The sequence below is a fragment of the Anarrhichthys ocellatus genome, unplaced genomic scaffold (assembly GCF_004355925.1).
Source record: "Anarrhichthys ocellatus isolate YVR2014 unplaced genomic scaffold, GSC_Weel_1.0 scaffold13, whole genome shotgun sequence".
Lineage (NCBI taxonomy): Eukaryota > Metazoa > Chordata > Actinopteri > Perciformes > Anarhichadidae > Anarrhichthys > Anarrhichthys ocellatus.
This window is the reverse complement of record NW_022280043.1, coordinates 7653025-7665356: the sequence shown is the minus strand read 5'-3', so window position 1 is coordinate 7665356 and position 12332 is coordinate 7653025. Positions and strand designations below refer to the sequence as shown.

The window sequence follows — 12332 nt, the reverse complement described above, 5'->3', positions numbered from 1 at the left end:
ATATATTGTGACTTTAGTTTATAGAATGTAAGAGCTCACAAAGGATCAATTTCGGTCTTTGTAACTTCGGAGCCACATTCAGTTGTGAGTCTCAAGCTGTTGACTTCGTTTGACTTCACTATAAAGGGCAGTGTTTACTACAGCACACTGGAGACGCCATTATGCCTGCAGCTTGTCAAACAAAATTGATATTATGGACTGGATCCAAACCCCATTGGCAATTAGCCACTATTCATCAAAAACTCAAAGCGGTAGGGAGATGAGAACAAACGAGACTCTATTTTCATTAACAAGCATGGTACATTACCAGAGTGGTGAAGATATAGTGGTAATACTCTGTCATCATCCCCATGGTCTGGGCCTGAAAGGATATGGAGACAGAGAATGAGAAAGTAATTTGTAAATGAACAGAGACAGGATAGAGAAAATGGTCATTTTTCACATCACAGTCAGAACAAACCATACCAAAGAGATGCACAAAAAGACCTTCATCATTGAAGAGGAAAGAGGTTTTAATGAGCATATTGACGAACACGCTGATCATTTTGTGGACAACTGTTTGTTATCGCTTGTCGGAATTCCTGCACCATATGTGGTCCACAGAATTACAGAGAATAGCAGCAGCACTTGATGCTTTTCTATGCATTTAAATGGTTTTTGCAAGGGCTTGGGGCACGTGACGTTATTCCAGCAGAGGAGAGAGCCTTCAATCAAAAGAGCTCGGTAATCTTTGCCTCATATCCGAACACTCCATCACTGCCACTTGTTTCACTCAATCTACATTCAAAGGCCCCACATTCCCATGGCGGCTGTTCTGCCTATTTAATTGTACCATCTGCCGTGGAAAAAAAAAGGCAAGGTTATATAAATAAGATGCCACGCTTATGTTGAGACGAATTCCCTTTTCCATCTATCGACATCAAGCCAAATACATGACATTGAAACTTTGTGTCACGTTTTGTATTGTGAGCAGGAGTTTTCTTTTCTTAAGTATTTATTTCCTCTTTATTTCCACATTTAATAATATTATACTATATAATTCTGTCATCATTTCTATTCATCAGCGTTTTATTTTGGTAAACCTCCATATGTCCGTGCTCCCACCAATATAGTAGCAGGTTCAAAACATATGACAATAAAGGGCACACAGAGTTCTTGTAAAAGACACCGGGGACAGTCTTCCTCATTCTTATCCAATCTGAGAGGGAATATAACGGAACAGAGACAGGTGTAATGCAGGTAAGCCTGTCAGGGTGAAGACAGGACCCGACATTGTTAAGAATCATGGCATGAAAAACGAAATACTCCAAGGGCATAATGCAGCACTTAGATATTTAAACTCTTTTAAAATAGTCGCGTCAGATCCTCCTTTTTACGCGTGCAGCTGCTGTACCAGTCAAGTCAGATTACACATCATTTTAGTTCAGTCCTTTGAATGCTCCCTATTGTCTTGGATAGGACCAACCTTTTTGTAAAGCTGTAAATGGATCTGCCTGAAAAACTTATTTTACTGTAGTTCAGTAGCTGGTACATTTTGTCACTGCTGACTGCAGATCAAAAGGATGATATCCACACTTTTCTTTAGTGAGAAAGTTATTTGACACGACTGTCACACCAAATTGTATTGAGAGATCACACTTTCTGTACTGCAATATCATTTGTGACCGAATTTACCAGACAGTTAGAATTTTTTAATCTCTAAAGTTCTTCTGAAGTTTCCAGACACTCAAATATCAATATTTGCAGTGTTTCTTTGCCAATAAACATTTTTGTGTTTTGGTCTCTTGGTTTGAGAAGACAAGCAAATTGAATTTCTCACCTATGGGTTTTTTACTTGTGATGGGCATTCATCATTTATTTTTGACAGTTAACGTCCCAAATCGATGGAATGAAAGCAATGAAAATATACCTCAGTTGTTCAAATTAAATCCGCACAGAGCTTTTCTTTAAGATATCACAGAAAAGCACAATGTATGTCATAACAAAACAACCCTTCAATTGCAACCATACATACTGTACATGATTAAGCAACATAAGCTTTCACACATTCATGTTAGAGCTGTATTGTAACTGACCAATTATGCTCAAAAGGCAGTCAAACTCATAACCAATCACCTGTTTTCCCTTATTTTAAAAGCTGTAGTCTGCGCTATAGCACAGCACCCCGACAATGCAGTCATGGACTGGAACTGTCAGGAGCATTTTTGCCTCAAAACCTTCTCTCACTTCTCCTCTCAAGGGGACACTGATTCTTTGGTGCGAGATGTGCAGACTGGCCACGAGCGAATATATGTCAACTTAGATCTCAATAACTTTGGAGGAGATGATGCATTTGGTAAACATGTTGACAAAAGCTGACAGCACACTGAATGGAGGGTGGATGGGGGGGGCATCCACCAGCCTGTTCCTGACATCTATAGAGCATTAGACCAACTACACAATATCTACTCTGTGCATCATACTGTTCTTTGTGACGGAAAATGATTTGTCCTAAAACAAGTAATAATGAAGCATTTTTGATATTATTCCTGTTTGTGGGATGCATGTGAAAGTCTGGCCATCCACGAAGAGAGTTGGAAAAGGTCAGAATGTGTACATACAGTAACACATTAGGGCCATACCTGAACACTAAAAACAGAATAAGCATATTTTGAGCATTGTTTTCTATGTTCTATATTTGATTTAATTTTAGATCTAGAGAATTAACTGGCTAACACCTGGTTGCATCAAATGGTGAAGGCCCAGGATCCATTGTGAGAACCACCCATTTACATTGAGATTGTTTTACCCTCTACAACAAAGCCGGTGGCAACAGATGCAAAAATAAACAGCTGTGCGTCACAACTGATCACATTTCAACATCAAACTATGACAGGTGTCTCTGCTTAACATCATGAGATTGTTCACTCCAAGATGTATATCTTCCACAAGTTCTCAAATATCAATAAATCAGTTTTAGATTTGATATCTACCGTTGGACACGACTGTAGTTGTCTCAGCAAGCAGGTGGCACAAGTGTAAAACCCATACTCTCAAAGCAGAGTTTCAATGCTTCTTCATTATTACCGACACACCTTCTGCTGCTGCTCTCCTCCAGGCGTTCTTGCCAATTCAAAGCCTGCATCTTTTCATTCTCAACACATTTGATCAACTGAATGCTAAAGAATCAGCTGGTGCCAGTGAGAGTGTGGAAGAGGGCCAAATGCTTTCAATGTTCAGCAACGCTCAGATCCAACATCAGGAGGGTGTGTTCCACAGTCTCTCACTAACCTGTTTGAGAATCTGTGCCGCCATTTGGTGATTGCAGTCAAAGATGATGCGAAACTCCCGGCTTCTCTTCATTTCTTTGAGAAGGGGTCTCGTGTCCTGCGTGTCAAGAGGAAGCTGACGAATCTTTAGCCTTATGTTGTACCTGGACGGGGCCATTATCAGCTCCTGTAGTCTTATCAGACCTGAGGAAGAGAAATGGCACACATGAAGACAGGGCCATGAGTGTCACAAAGAAAATGCAATCCTATTGTGTCGTACTTTGCACATGTGCACCCTGTTTGTGAGAATATATCATATAATAATGTAATAGTCTGTTCACCTGTGCTGTCATCGTATACAACGGTGGCTGTTTTCCATTTTAGAAACTGCACCAGGTCCAGGATAGCATAGCTTAGTGAAGAATAATCTGGGTACAAATTGGCATAAAAGCTGTCTCTGTTGTCCAAGGGGTGATGTTTCCACCGCACCTGGACGTGCGGCACTTCCAATGCATTGCAGATGGACTGCACAGCATTTGACGACGAACTATGCGAGGGCCCAAATATTGCAACCACACCTAAAGACAGCTGGTCACATGCTAGAGAGGAGCAAGAGAAGACAGCTTGAGAATATAGTGTGTTAGCTCTTCAATCACAGTCCATTTAGTAAGGATTCACAAATACTAAAGATTTGTTCCAATAAATTCCAGATTTTGATATGAAAGCTACAACAGATTTTTGCTGTCTTTTGACTAATTCTCTTCCACAATGTAATCACAGTCCATAAATGAACACAGAACAAGCCACTCACCTTTTCTTGACGCCTCAAAACTGTCGTAGATATTAATCCTCTGTATGTCATATGTTAATGTTGTGTTTGGCAACAAAGTCCTGTTTCTGTTAATGTTATTGACAGCAAATTTAAAGGCAAGCTCCTCCGGGCTAACAAGTGAAACGGGTCCGTCTGTTTGTTCGAAAATCCCACCTGAAAAACAAGAGAGAGAGAGAGAGAGACACGTGAGGCCCATGACAATCGGTCTCAAAACATAATCACAGCAAAAGGAGAAACTCATACACAATTCCAGGTAGGGCTAAATGGAGAAAAATATTGAGAGGGCGTTTGCACTTAGGACTAACTGTGAGGGGAGCAGTGCACATAACACGAGGTATTAAATTTGCTCAGCAAACATGGAGCAACCCTCTCCATTTTCAGTGAATGCTGAAAAAAAACAATATCAGCTTTGAAGTCTAAAGCCATAATGGATTTAAGGAGTGTATGTGTGTGTGTGTGTGTGTGTGTGTGTGTGTGTGTATGTCTGTCTGTATGGTCCATCAGGGCAGCAGGATATCTCAGGCTCTTGTCTCTCCATTAAAATGTCCTTTTATTTCACCGGAATACCACATTGTAGGAGCAGAGAACTGGACGCGAGCACTCTTCTTTTATATAAAATTCAAAGGAAAGTATTTTTCCATTTATTTGATGGGCTGGACTACTGCTCAAAACTTAAAAAACATGTCAATGTGCACATCAAAGTAGAGCAGCGCCTGAGATGGTGGTGTGTATCAGACCATCAGTGCTGCACTACATCCTTCAGTGTAGAGCAAAAAAAAAAAATGTTTTTTTTTTTTCAATAGTTAGCCAGATGAATGAAGTTGTAATGATATATTGGACTTGCAGGGCCCACAATGAAGCTTAAACAACCAAAATATAGAGCATTTATTTCAGGTCACTTAAAGTGGGACTCCACCAATATTAGACCAGTTTATTTATCATGGAGAGTACTACGCATTGTGTGAAAACAGTTGTCTTCTGTAGCTTTAAAATTAGCTTTTTAAATGATGATGTCATCATGATGGCCTTGGAGACTTGCGATTTATAACAATATAACTGAAAGCTTGTATTTCATAGAGCTTGAAAGAAGTGAAAAGTTAACAGCCCGGGGGTTAGCAAATTGATACAATTGGTTGCATATTGAGAAATGTATGATCCAATGTTTTTATAACATATACTGTATATATAGCTCATTTAAGACACTGCTCATGGATGAGAGGCAGACTTGTTTAAACCTGTAAATATTTTTGAAACAACCAACTCAGATTTTTGAATAACTTCACCTTCACACTCCTTCTGTAACTTCCGTTTTTACTTTTAACATCTATCTCATGATGTCTCTTGTGATGGAAGTGCACATCCAGTTCCTACTGAATTGTCCCTTATGGAGGAAACCCAGAGAAAAAGGTTGCGTGATGTGACTCGGTGTGTGTGATGAACACTTTATGCAGCCTTGCATAAGTGCATACATCTTTATAGACCTTATATAAGATGTGATCACCCCATGTGTTGCTCTATTTAGTAATTTATGTATGGAAATTCAGTTATTTTTGTTTCACTTTAACACAGATTATTCAGTAGTCAGAGTATTTTCTTTGGCAATCTTTCCCTGTCATGTCAACCTCTGCATCTAACATTAAAAAAAAAATCTAAGTTCCACCATTTGTGTGTAATTGGTAAAGTAAGAAACATTACAAGTACTGTCAAATGTAAGACAACAAAGTCCCTCTGTGGCTCAGAAGACAGTTTAGACAGTTTCTTAAAAGATGCCTGTGGGAACATCAGCTTATAGAGAGTCTGGCTACTCCACCTCCACTCCCATCATAACAGCCATTTCAATAACAAAGCAAAATGTCTCTGCCATCTTCCGGCAATTCCAAAAAAAAGAAGAAAGTTCACTAAGTTCATATTTTATGGCCGTCATTTAAGTTATAGAGACAACCTTTCTAAACCTGTTTTCCCCCGCGATGAGATCACAACATTTCGAAACACTAAATCACCGTAGTAGATATCTTTGAATGTATTTCTGCTGCCTCTTTATGCTGATTTTGACTCAGATCACTCTTCAGGATAATCTTGAAATATCCAACTGACAAAGAAACAGCAAAGAGTAAAGCAGCACATCCTCAAATTTTAGACTCTGGACCCATGACAATGTAAGGCATTTTTGCTTGATAATTGACAGAAATCATCAGAATGACGATAAACTAATCGATTAATCGACCAATGGTTGCTAGCAGTTGCTTTGTTGGAGTGTATGAACTTTTAGTACATCTCACTGGAATATTGATATTCTTACCTTCAATTGGATGATTGAAATACTTCTTGAAATAATCTTGAAAACATATTGAATTAGGTACACTATTCCCAAACAGTGACTGGATTCACATGCACACCATTATTATATATCAAAAGGCACAGGGAACAAATCTATAAAAAGGCTTTAAATGAATTAGGCCTAATGGGATTTAAAGAACACAGAATGATTTATTTCTGTATTATTTGTGTTCAGGATTTTGCACTCCCATGGCCTAGCACACAAATACTGCCTGCCAACCCGGTATTATTTCACTAATCCTAGAGAATACCTGGTTACAGAGAGCTGAGCTTGGAGATAGCACCTGTGACCTGCTGATGATCCCCAATAGACCCCCGGTTACTGGATCACTGACTCACATATCTCGGCTCCTGTAGGCAGAGTGGCAATTCTGGAAGCCATGCTCATCCTACTATTTATGGCTCAAAGCCTCCCTGGATTGCAAAGGGACGTGATGCATAAACCGCCCGGTGGAATGCGTCACATTAAAATAAATGAATCCTTCCATTTCATGGGGAAATCTCATTAGAGTACATTAAGTAATTGCTGGAGTATATAGTAATTTGACTGTTAAGAGGATACGATGTGCATTGCTCAGAAGCACTTTAACAAATTTAATAAACAGGGGGAAACCTGCTCCTTAGGAGGAAAATCCTGCGGATAATTTGCTTTCCCTTTTTAGAAGTCTGCCATAAGCACAATGGCCTCGAAGCCTTAATGTACAAGAGCTCCCGCATTTTCATCCAATAAGGGATAAGCGGTTCTTTTCAGCATCGCACAAAATCTACTCTAATGATGTAGAGATTAGAATATTATGGAATATGTTTACAAGTTCCCATTTTAACAACCGCACTGAATGTTCGTTATTGCGGTGGGCGTTTGCAAATTGAGATGCATGAATTTCAGACTTGTTCTTGTGAATCAGTCAAAAGGCTTTAAATTAGCATGCCTCCAATAGACAAGAACACAAAGGGCTTTAATTAGTCTCTAAGGTCCTACCACAATATATAAATCAGCTGCTAATTGCAGCTGTTTCCATAATTTGTCCTTTGAGGACTTAGTGTATCAGCTGCATTCAAAAGCCAGAGAGTGATATATGTGAGGAGAAGACGACCCACATTTGACTCTTAAACTGCAGGAAGTGAAACCAGACCATTCTAACTTTACAGTAATGTAAAATATAATGAAATGAATGCTAAAGTACTGCTCAGTGTAGAATAATTTAATATATAACAAATAAGGCTCGTCAGCTGTCAATCAGAGTCACTTTATTAGGTATTTTCCTCATTTTTTGCACAAATCTGTACTGCTGGTTTTATCCCGATGCTTCAGTAACAAAAATAACCTGAAAAACACTTCTGTAGATGATAATGCTCACCCAGTGGTGTTTTAACGGTGCTGACATGTATCATAGCGTTAAGGTGACTTGAAGACCTCGTCACACAATGCAAAGGTATTAACAAAGTACAAAGCCAGGATGTATAAGTGCAGCTAACCCGGCAACTGCATGGTAATAGCTAAAAACACATAGTATTCAGAAAGATTTGAAAACCTTCAACTAAGAAATGTGACCAAAGTGCAGATTAGAAGTGCAAACATTTTTTTATATTTAAGCTAATAAATGACACATGAATAAAACACATGGCCTGCATGCAAATGAAAGCCTTTGGTAAACTGTGGTGTGAAGGAAAATTAAGCTGACTTTTATTCTTAAATAGAAGCTGTGAGTACAGAGGGGTCTGCAAGGCCTAAAGGAACGGACAGAGACAAGCTGTGTCAAGTCAAAACAAAAATCCATGTTGTAGCATGAAAGCCCCACATGTTATGTTCAAACAACGTGGGCAAGTGCACACTCATACACCCACCCTCTGCTTTTAAGGAGTGGCAGATTGCCTGCAAGCCATCTTAGGTTGGAATCAACTGGGTATCACTGAAAATGCTTATTTTTAACATCTACTGCGATTTAAAGACTTGAAAGAGTGATCCGAGTGACAGAATGACAAAAGAAAGCAACATTAAAATAGACTGATGTCGGGGTTGTTTTTGCTATTTCAGTTTTATGGTTTGATGACTTTTACAACATTATGGTAAAGATAAACATTATACAGTTCAATTGAACATGTTTCTGCAATATTACACTTGGTGATGTTACTGATTTTCTCATTTCTAATGAAATTTAATTACCTAAAAGATGTTTTTTTTTTCTTACAATCTCAGTACAGTAGCTTAAATATATTGCTGATTTTTAATTTAAAGCAAAGCTGCTTTCCGTTAGGATGGAGTCTGTTGTTTTCCCAACTATGATTATTTATTCATTCATTTGTTTGGGCTTGCATCCAAGATTGGAGCAGTCATATTTGTTTGCAGTGTAATGTAAACATCGGTGTGTACGTGAACATTTTTGTCCTTGTCCTTAAAACAATCACACAACAACACAACCCAAAGAGGGTCAGATTAACATCCAATGTCTCAGGGACTCAGAACATTTTGATTTTCAGGAGAAAAAATATCACTTTAGAGTTTAAAATGGTTCATTTTTTTCTTTTTGTTCCATCCAACAATATGTGTTCAAATAAATGCAGTACCCACAAGGCAAGGTCATGTTTGGCATCTGCGCGTTCTACTACTGAGGTAAAAACTGTGATAACATTTCCCTTGTTCAACATGAAATCTAAGGCAAGATCGATAACCTGTTCTGTTATTTTCTGCCAAGCAACAATCTGACCTTACTTGCAGATGCAACAAGCTTCACAAAACATTGAATATGATGTCATTACCTCACTTGTCCTTCTAAACCCATGTAACTCCATTATACTAAGTTATTCTTCCAAAACTGCAAATCAAAATGAACAAATAGATAAGTATTTCTACAGTATATAAAAGTCCATAACTGCTGGATATAGACCATAATAGATGGACATATACTGTAAGTGGATGGAGCACATATTGTAGTTTTATTGCCCTCCATTTTATGAGACAATTTGCTTGTTAAAACAAACTCCTTGCCACCAAACGAACCAATGTGGAAGCCCAAACAATGAAACTAGCTCATTATGCTCTTGGATACATACAGTATGTGCTCGCCCACTGCATCTCTGAGTGGTGCTCTTTTGTACTTTCTTTTCACTGGTGGGATTCCCAATCTTCCTATGAATAGCTTCCTGTCTCCCTGGATGTGCAACAACACTCAGTTACACAATGATGGCTGCAAATAATGACCAGTACAAAGCAAACACACACAAACCGCCACAAACGTTTGGAAATGCAGCCAATTCCGAGAAGAATATGTTCCCTCATAATTATGGATAACAACACAACACTTGGGACTAACTGTTGTACAATACAGAGACCAGCAGTTAAGTTACCCAATACTGCAGTTTTTTTCCGGCAAGTGGTAAAATAAAAAGCAGGCCAGTTATCTGTTAGATTTAATCAATGATGAGTATCATGAGAGGAAATTAAGGGTACTCGTTAATTAATAGTGTCTGGCAGCATGTTGGCTCATTAGTTAGCAAAGTCACCTCACAGCAAGAAGGTTCTGGGTTTGACCTTAGCTTTGGTTCTTCTCCCCATGTTTCCCCCCACTGTTTTGCTTTCCTCCTGCAGTTCGAACACATGCAGGTCAAGAGACTCTAAAATTGCCTGTTAGGTGTTAGTGTGAAGGTGTTTGCCGACATGTTAACCCTGCAGCGAATCAGTGACCCTGCTCAGGTGTTCCCGTGTCTTTCTCCTAATGCTCCAACCACCCTTAATAATAAGGGGGCACGGATGATTCATTCCTCTCGTTAACGGTCTGCTAACTAATGATTTAAAATCTCGACAAGTTATTGCTTAAATGTCACCATTAGAGGAACACATATGAGAAGTGTGCATGTGGAAATAAACACCTGTATTAGAGTTGCGAATTATGAGGGGTTGCTGTTTTTTTCTGTATTCACACTACAAATTAATAGCTTCAATATTACTTAACATACAAACAGATTACTATCCTGGATAATGTTACAATCCTTTAGGTTTATTTTATGCGCCCCAGTTTTAATTCTTTGTTCCATGTTCTGTCCTTCATGTTAGCATGGTGGATGGCTTTAAGCACCACACTATGATCCTCAACCTGCGTTACCAAAGAGAAGAAGAATTCAAAACGCTTTTCTGTTGCAGAATAGTGCTCCAACTTTGAGTCACCTAACATAATCTATGGGAAAAATATTACATATACTCTTCGTGTGGTATAAAATAGTGACAGAGAACCAGAAAATGTCCACGTGCTAAGCTAACGTCTATTGGCCACATCTTCCATCAAATAGGTTGTATATATCACTTCGATATGTTTCAGCCTCTGTCTTACCAGCACGTGTGTCTGTGTTTACAGACACACGATTATAAAGATGTTGTAACCAAAAGGAGAATATTCTTGTTGTAAATGAGTTGCATGTTTGGTTAAAAGGCCTTCTCAAAAGGTTTTTGGTAATGTGGATGACTATGTAAGCTAAGCAGTGATGGAGCTTACACTATAACAGGGCCCATGTTATGGTTGACATCTGCTGTTAAGTGTTTGTGTTCACTGATAATCCATGAAAATGAATATGAATAGAAGAATAAAGCCGACACTTAAATTCAATGGCAGCTTCATTGTAGCCTCAACAATTATAGTCAACAATGACATTATCCTAAGCTCTTATGAATGCCTGTTTAAGCCCTTTAAAACAAAACAACTGTTGTATTCATCATATAATCATATAGTAGGACAACATTCATACTTATAAATGGATTTCTATTCTCTAGCATAGTAATTATGCTTTAATATTGACACATTCAAATGTCACTGAGCAGTATGAAAATACTGTGACAGCACTGCTAGATTCTGCTTTCAATATCAAATATAAGTAGCACTTATATATAAACTATTTGCATTTGATAACTGAATTTACCAGGTGTCAGTAAATGACAACACATTTAACAGAATGTAGTGACTGGTTTTTACCAATAGTCTCATTTAATTCAACTAAGAGTTCACTGGGCTAATGTTTCATTCAAACCAGAATAGGAATATCAAATTAGCTCTGTCAACTGACCCTCTATATTAGCAACTCGAGCCATGCTGTCAGTAAGGAGATTGCTTATGGGTTACTTTCCTTTTTCATAAACTTGACAGTGAATTTATCAGATGTATTCTGACAAGGAAAATACGGTTTAACTGCAACTTCACCAAGAGAAATTTAACCATTTATTTTACAGCTCCTCAACAGCGGTTTGGATATTTAAACTATGAAAGAAATGAACATTCTGACTCACCTAAATGATATCCACAACATCTTATCCATTTGTTAAGGTTGTAATTATTTAAGTATAAACTCATTCAGCAGTTGTCTTAAAATTAAAACCATTAATTAATGCCCCTTTACTATTCCTCACAACTCCAGATTATGAAGAAATGAGCATCCTGGTGGTTTTTGTATTTGGCTGACACGTATGCCAAATACATGCAAATCTGGCTTTAGTCTCCTCCCACTGGCATCTGGTCTGAATGCAGGGAAGTTTAAATGACAGACTTTACTCTCATATGTGAAAAACTTACTTCCAAATGCAATATTAAATACTTGAAAAAAAACATAAAACCAACTGTTCCAAAATATATAAAATAATAATAAAAAGTGTCTTTCAACAGATTACTACTGACATTATTAGTGTGAAGACCAATGCGCTACAACCAATATAACCATATGTATCTATTTGAAATCTCAAGCAATAAACATCAGGTAAAATATCTCCCCATAGATGTATCACCTTGGGGAATAAAACCCTTCATATATTTATTCTGTTCCACACACACACAATATTTCTTCACAATAACTTTGCCTCAGTGACTTGTCTCTCACACACACACTGTCTCTCTGCAAAGCCGACTTGAATTAGAGCTTCCATTTGTCACTCAGAC

General features: G+C 38.2%; 1 protein-coding gene across 1 annotated transcript in view; it reads right to left on the bottom strand.

The window, feature by feature from the left end:
• grik3 (glutamate ionotropic receptor kainate type subunit 3) overlaps positions 1-12332 on the bottom strand; it is an 87712-nt gene that overhangs the window by 34275 nt on the left and 41105 nt on the right. Inside the window, exons 2-5 of the mRNA XM_031853376.1 lie at positions 4060-4233; positions 3590-3847; positions 3271-3452; positions 308-361 (exon numbers count right to left, since the gene is read on the bottom strand). Coding sequence (XP_031709236.1) covers positions 308-361; positions 3271-3452; positions 3590-3847; positions 4060-4233 — 668 coding nt within the window. The remainder of the gene's footprint in view (positions 1-307; positions 362-3270; positions 3453-3589; positions 3848-4059; positions 4234-12332) is intronic.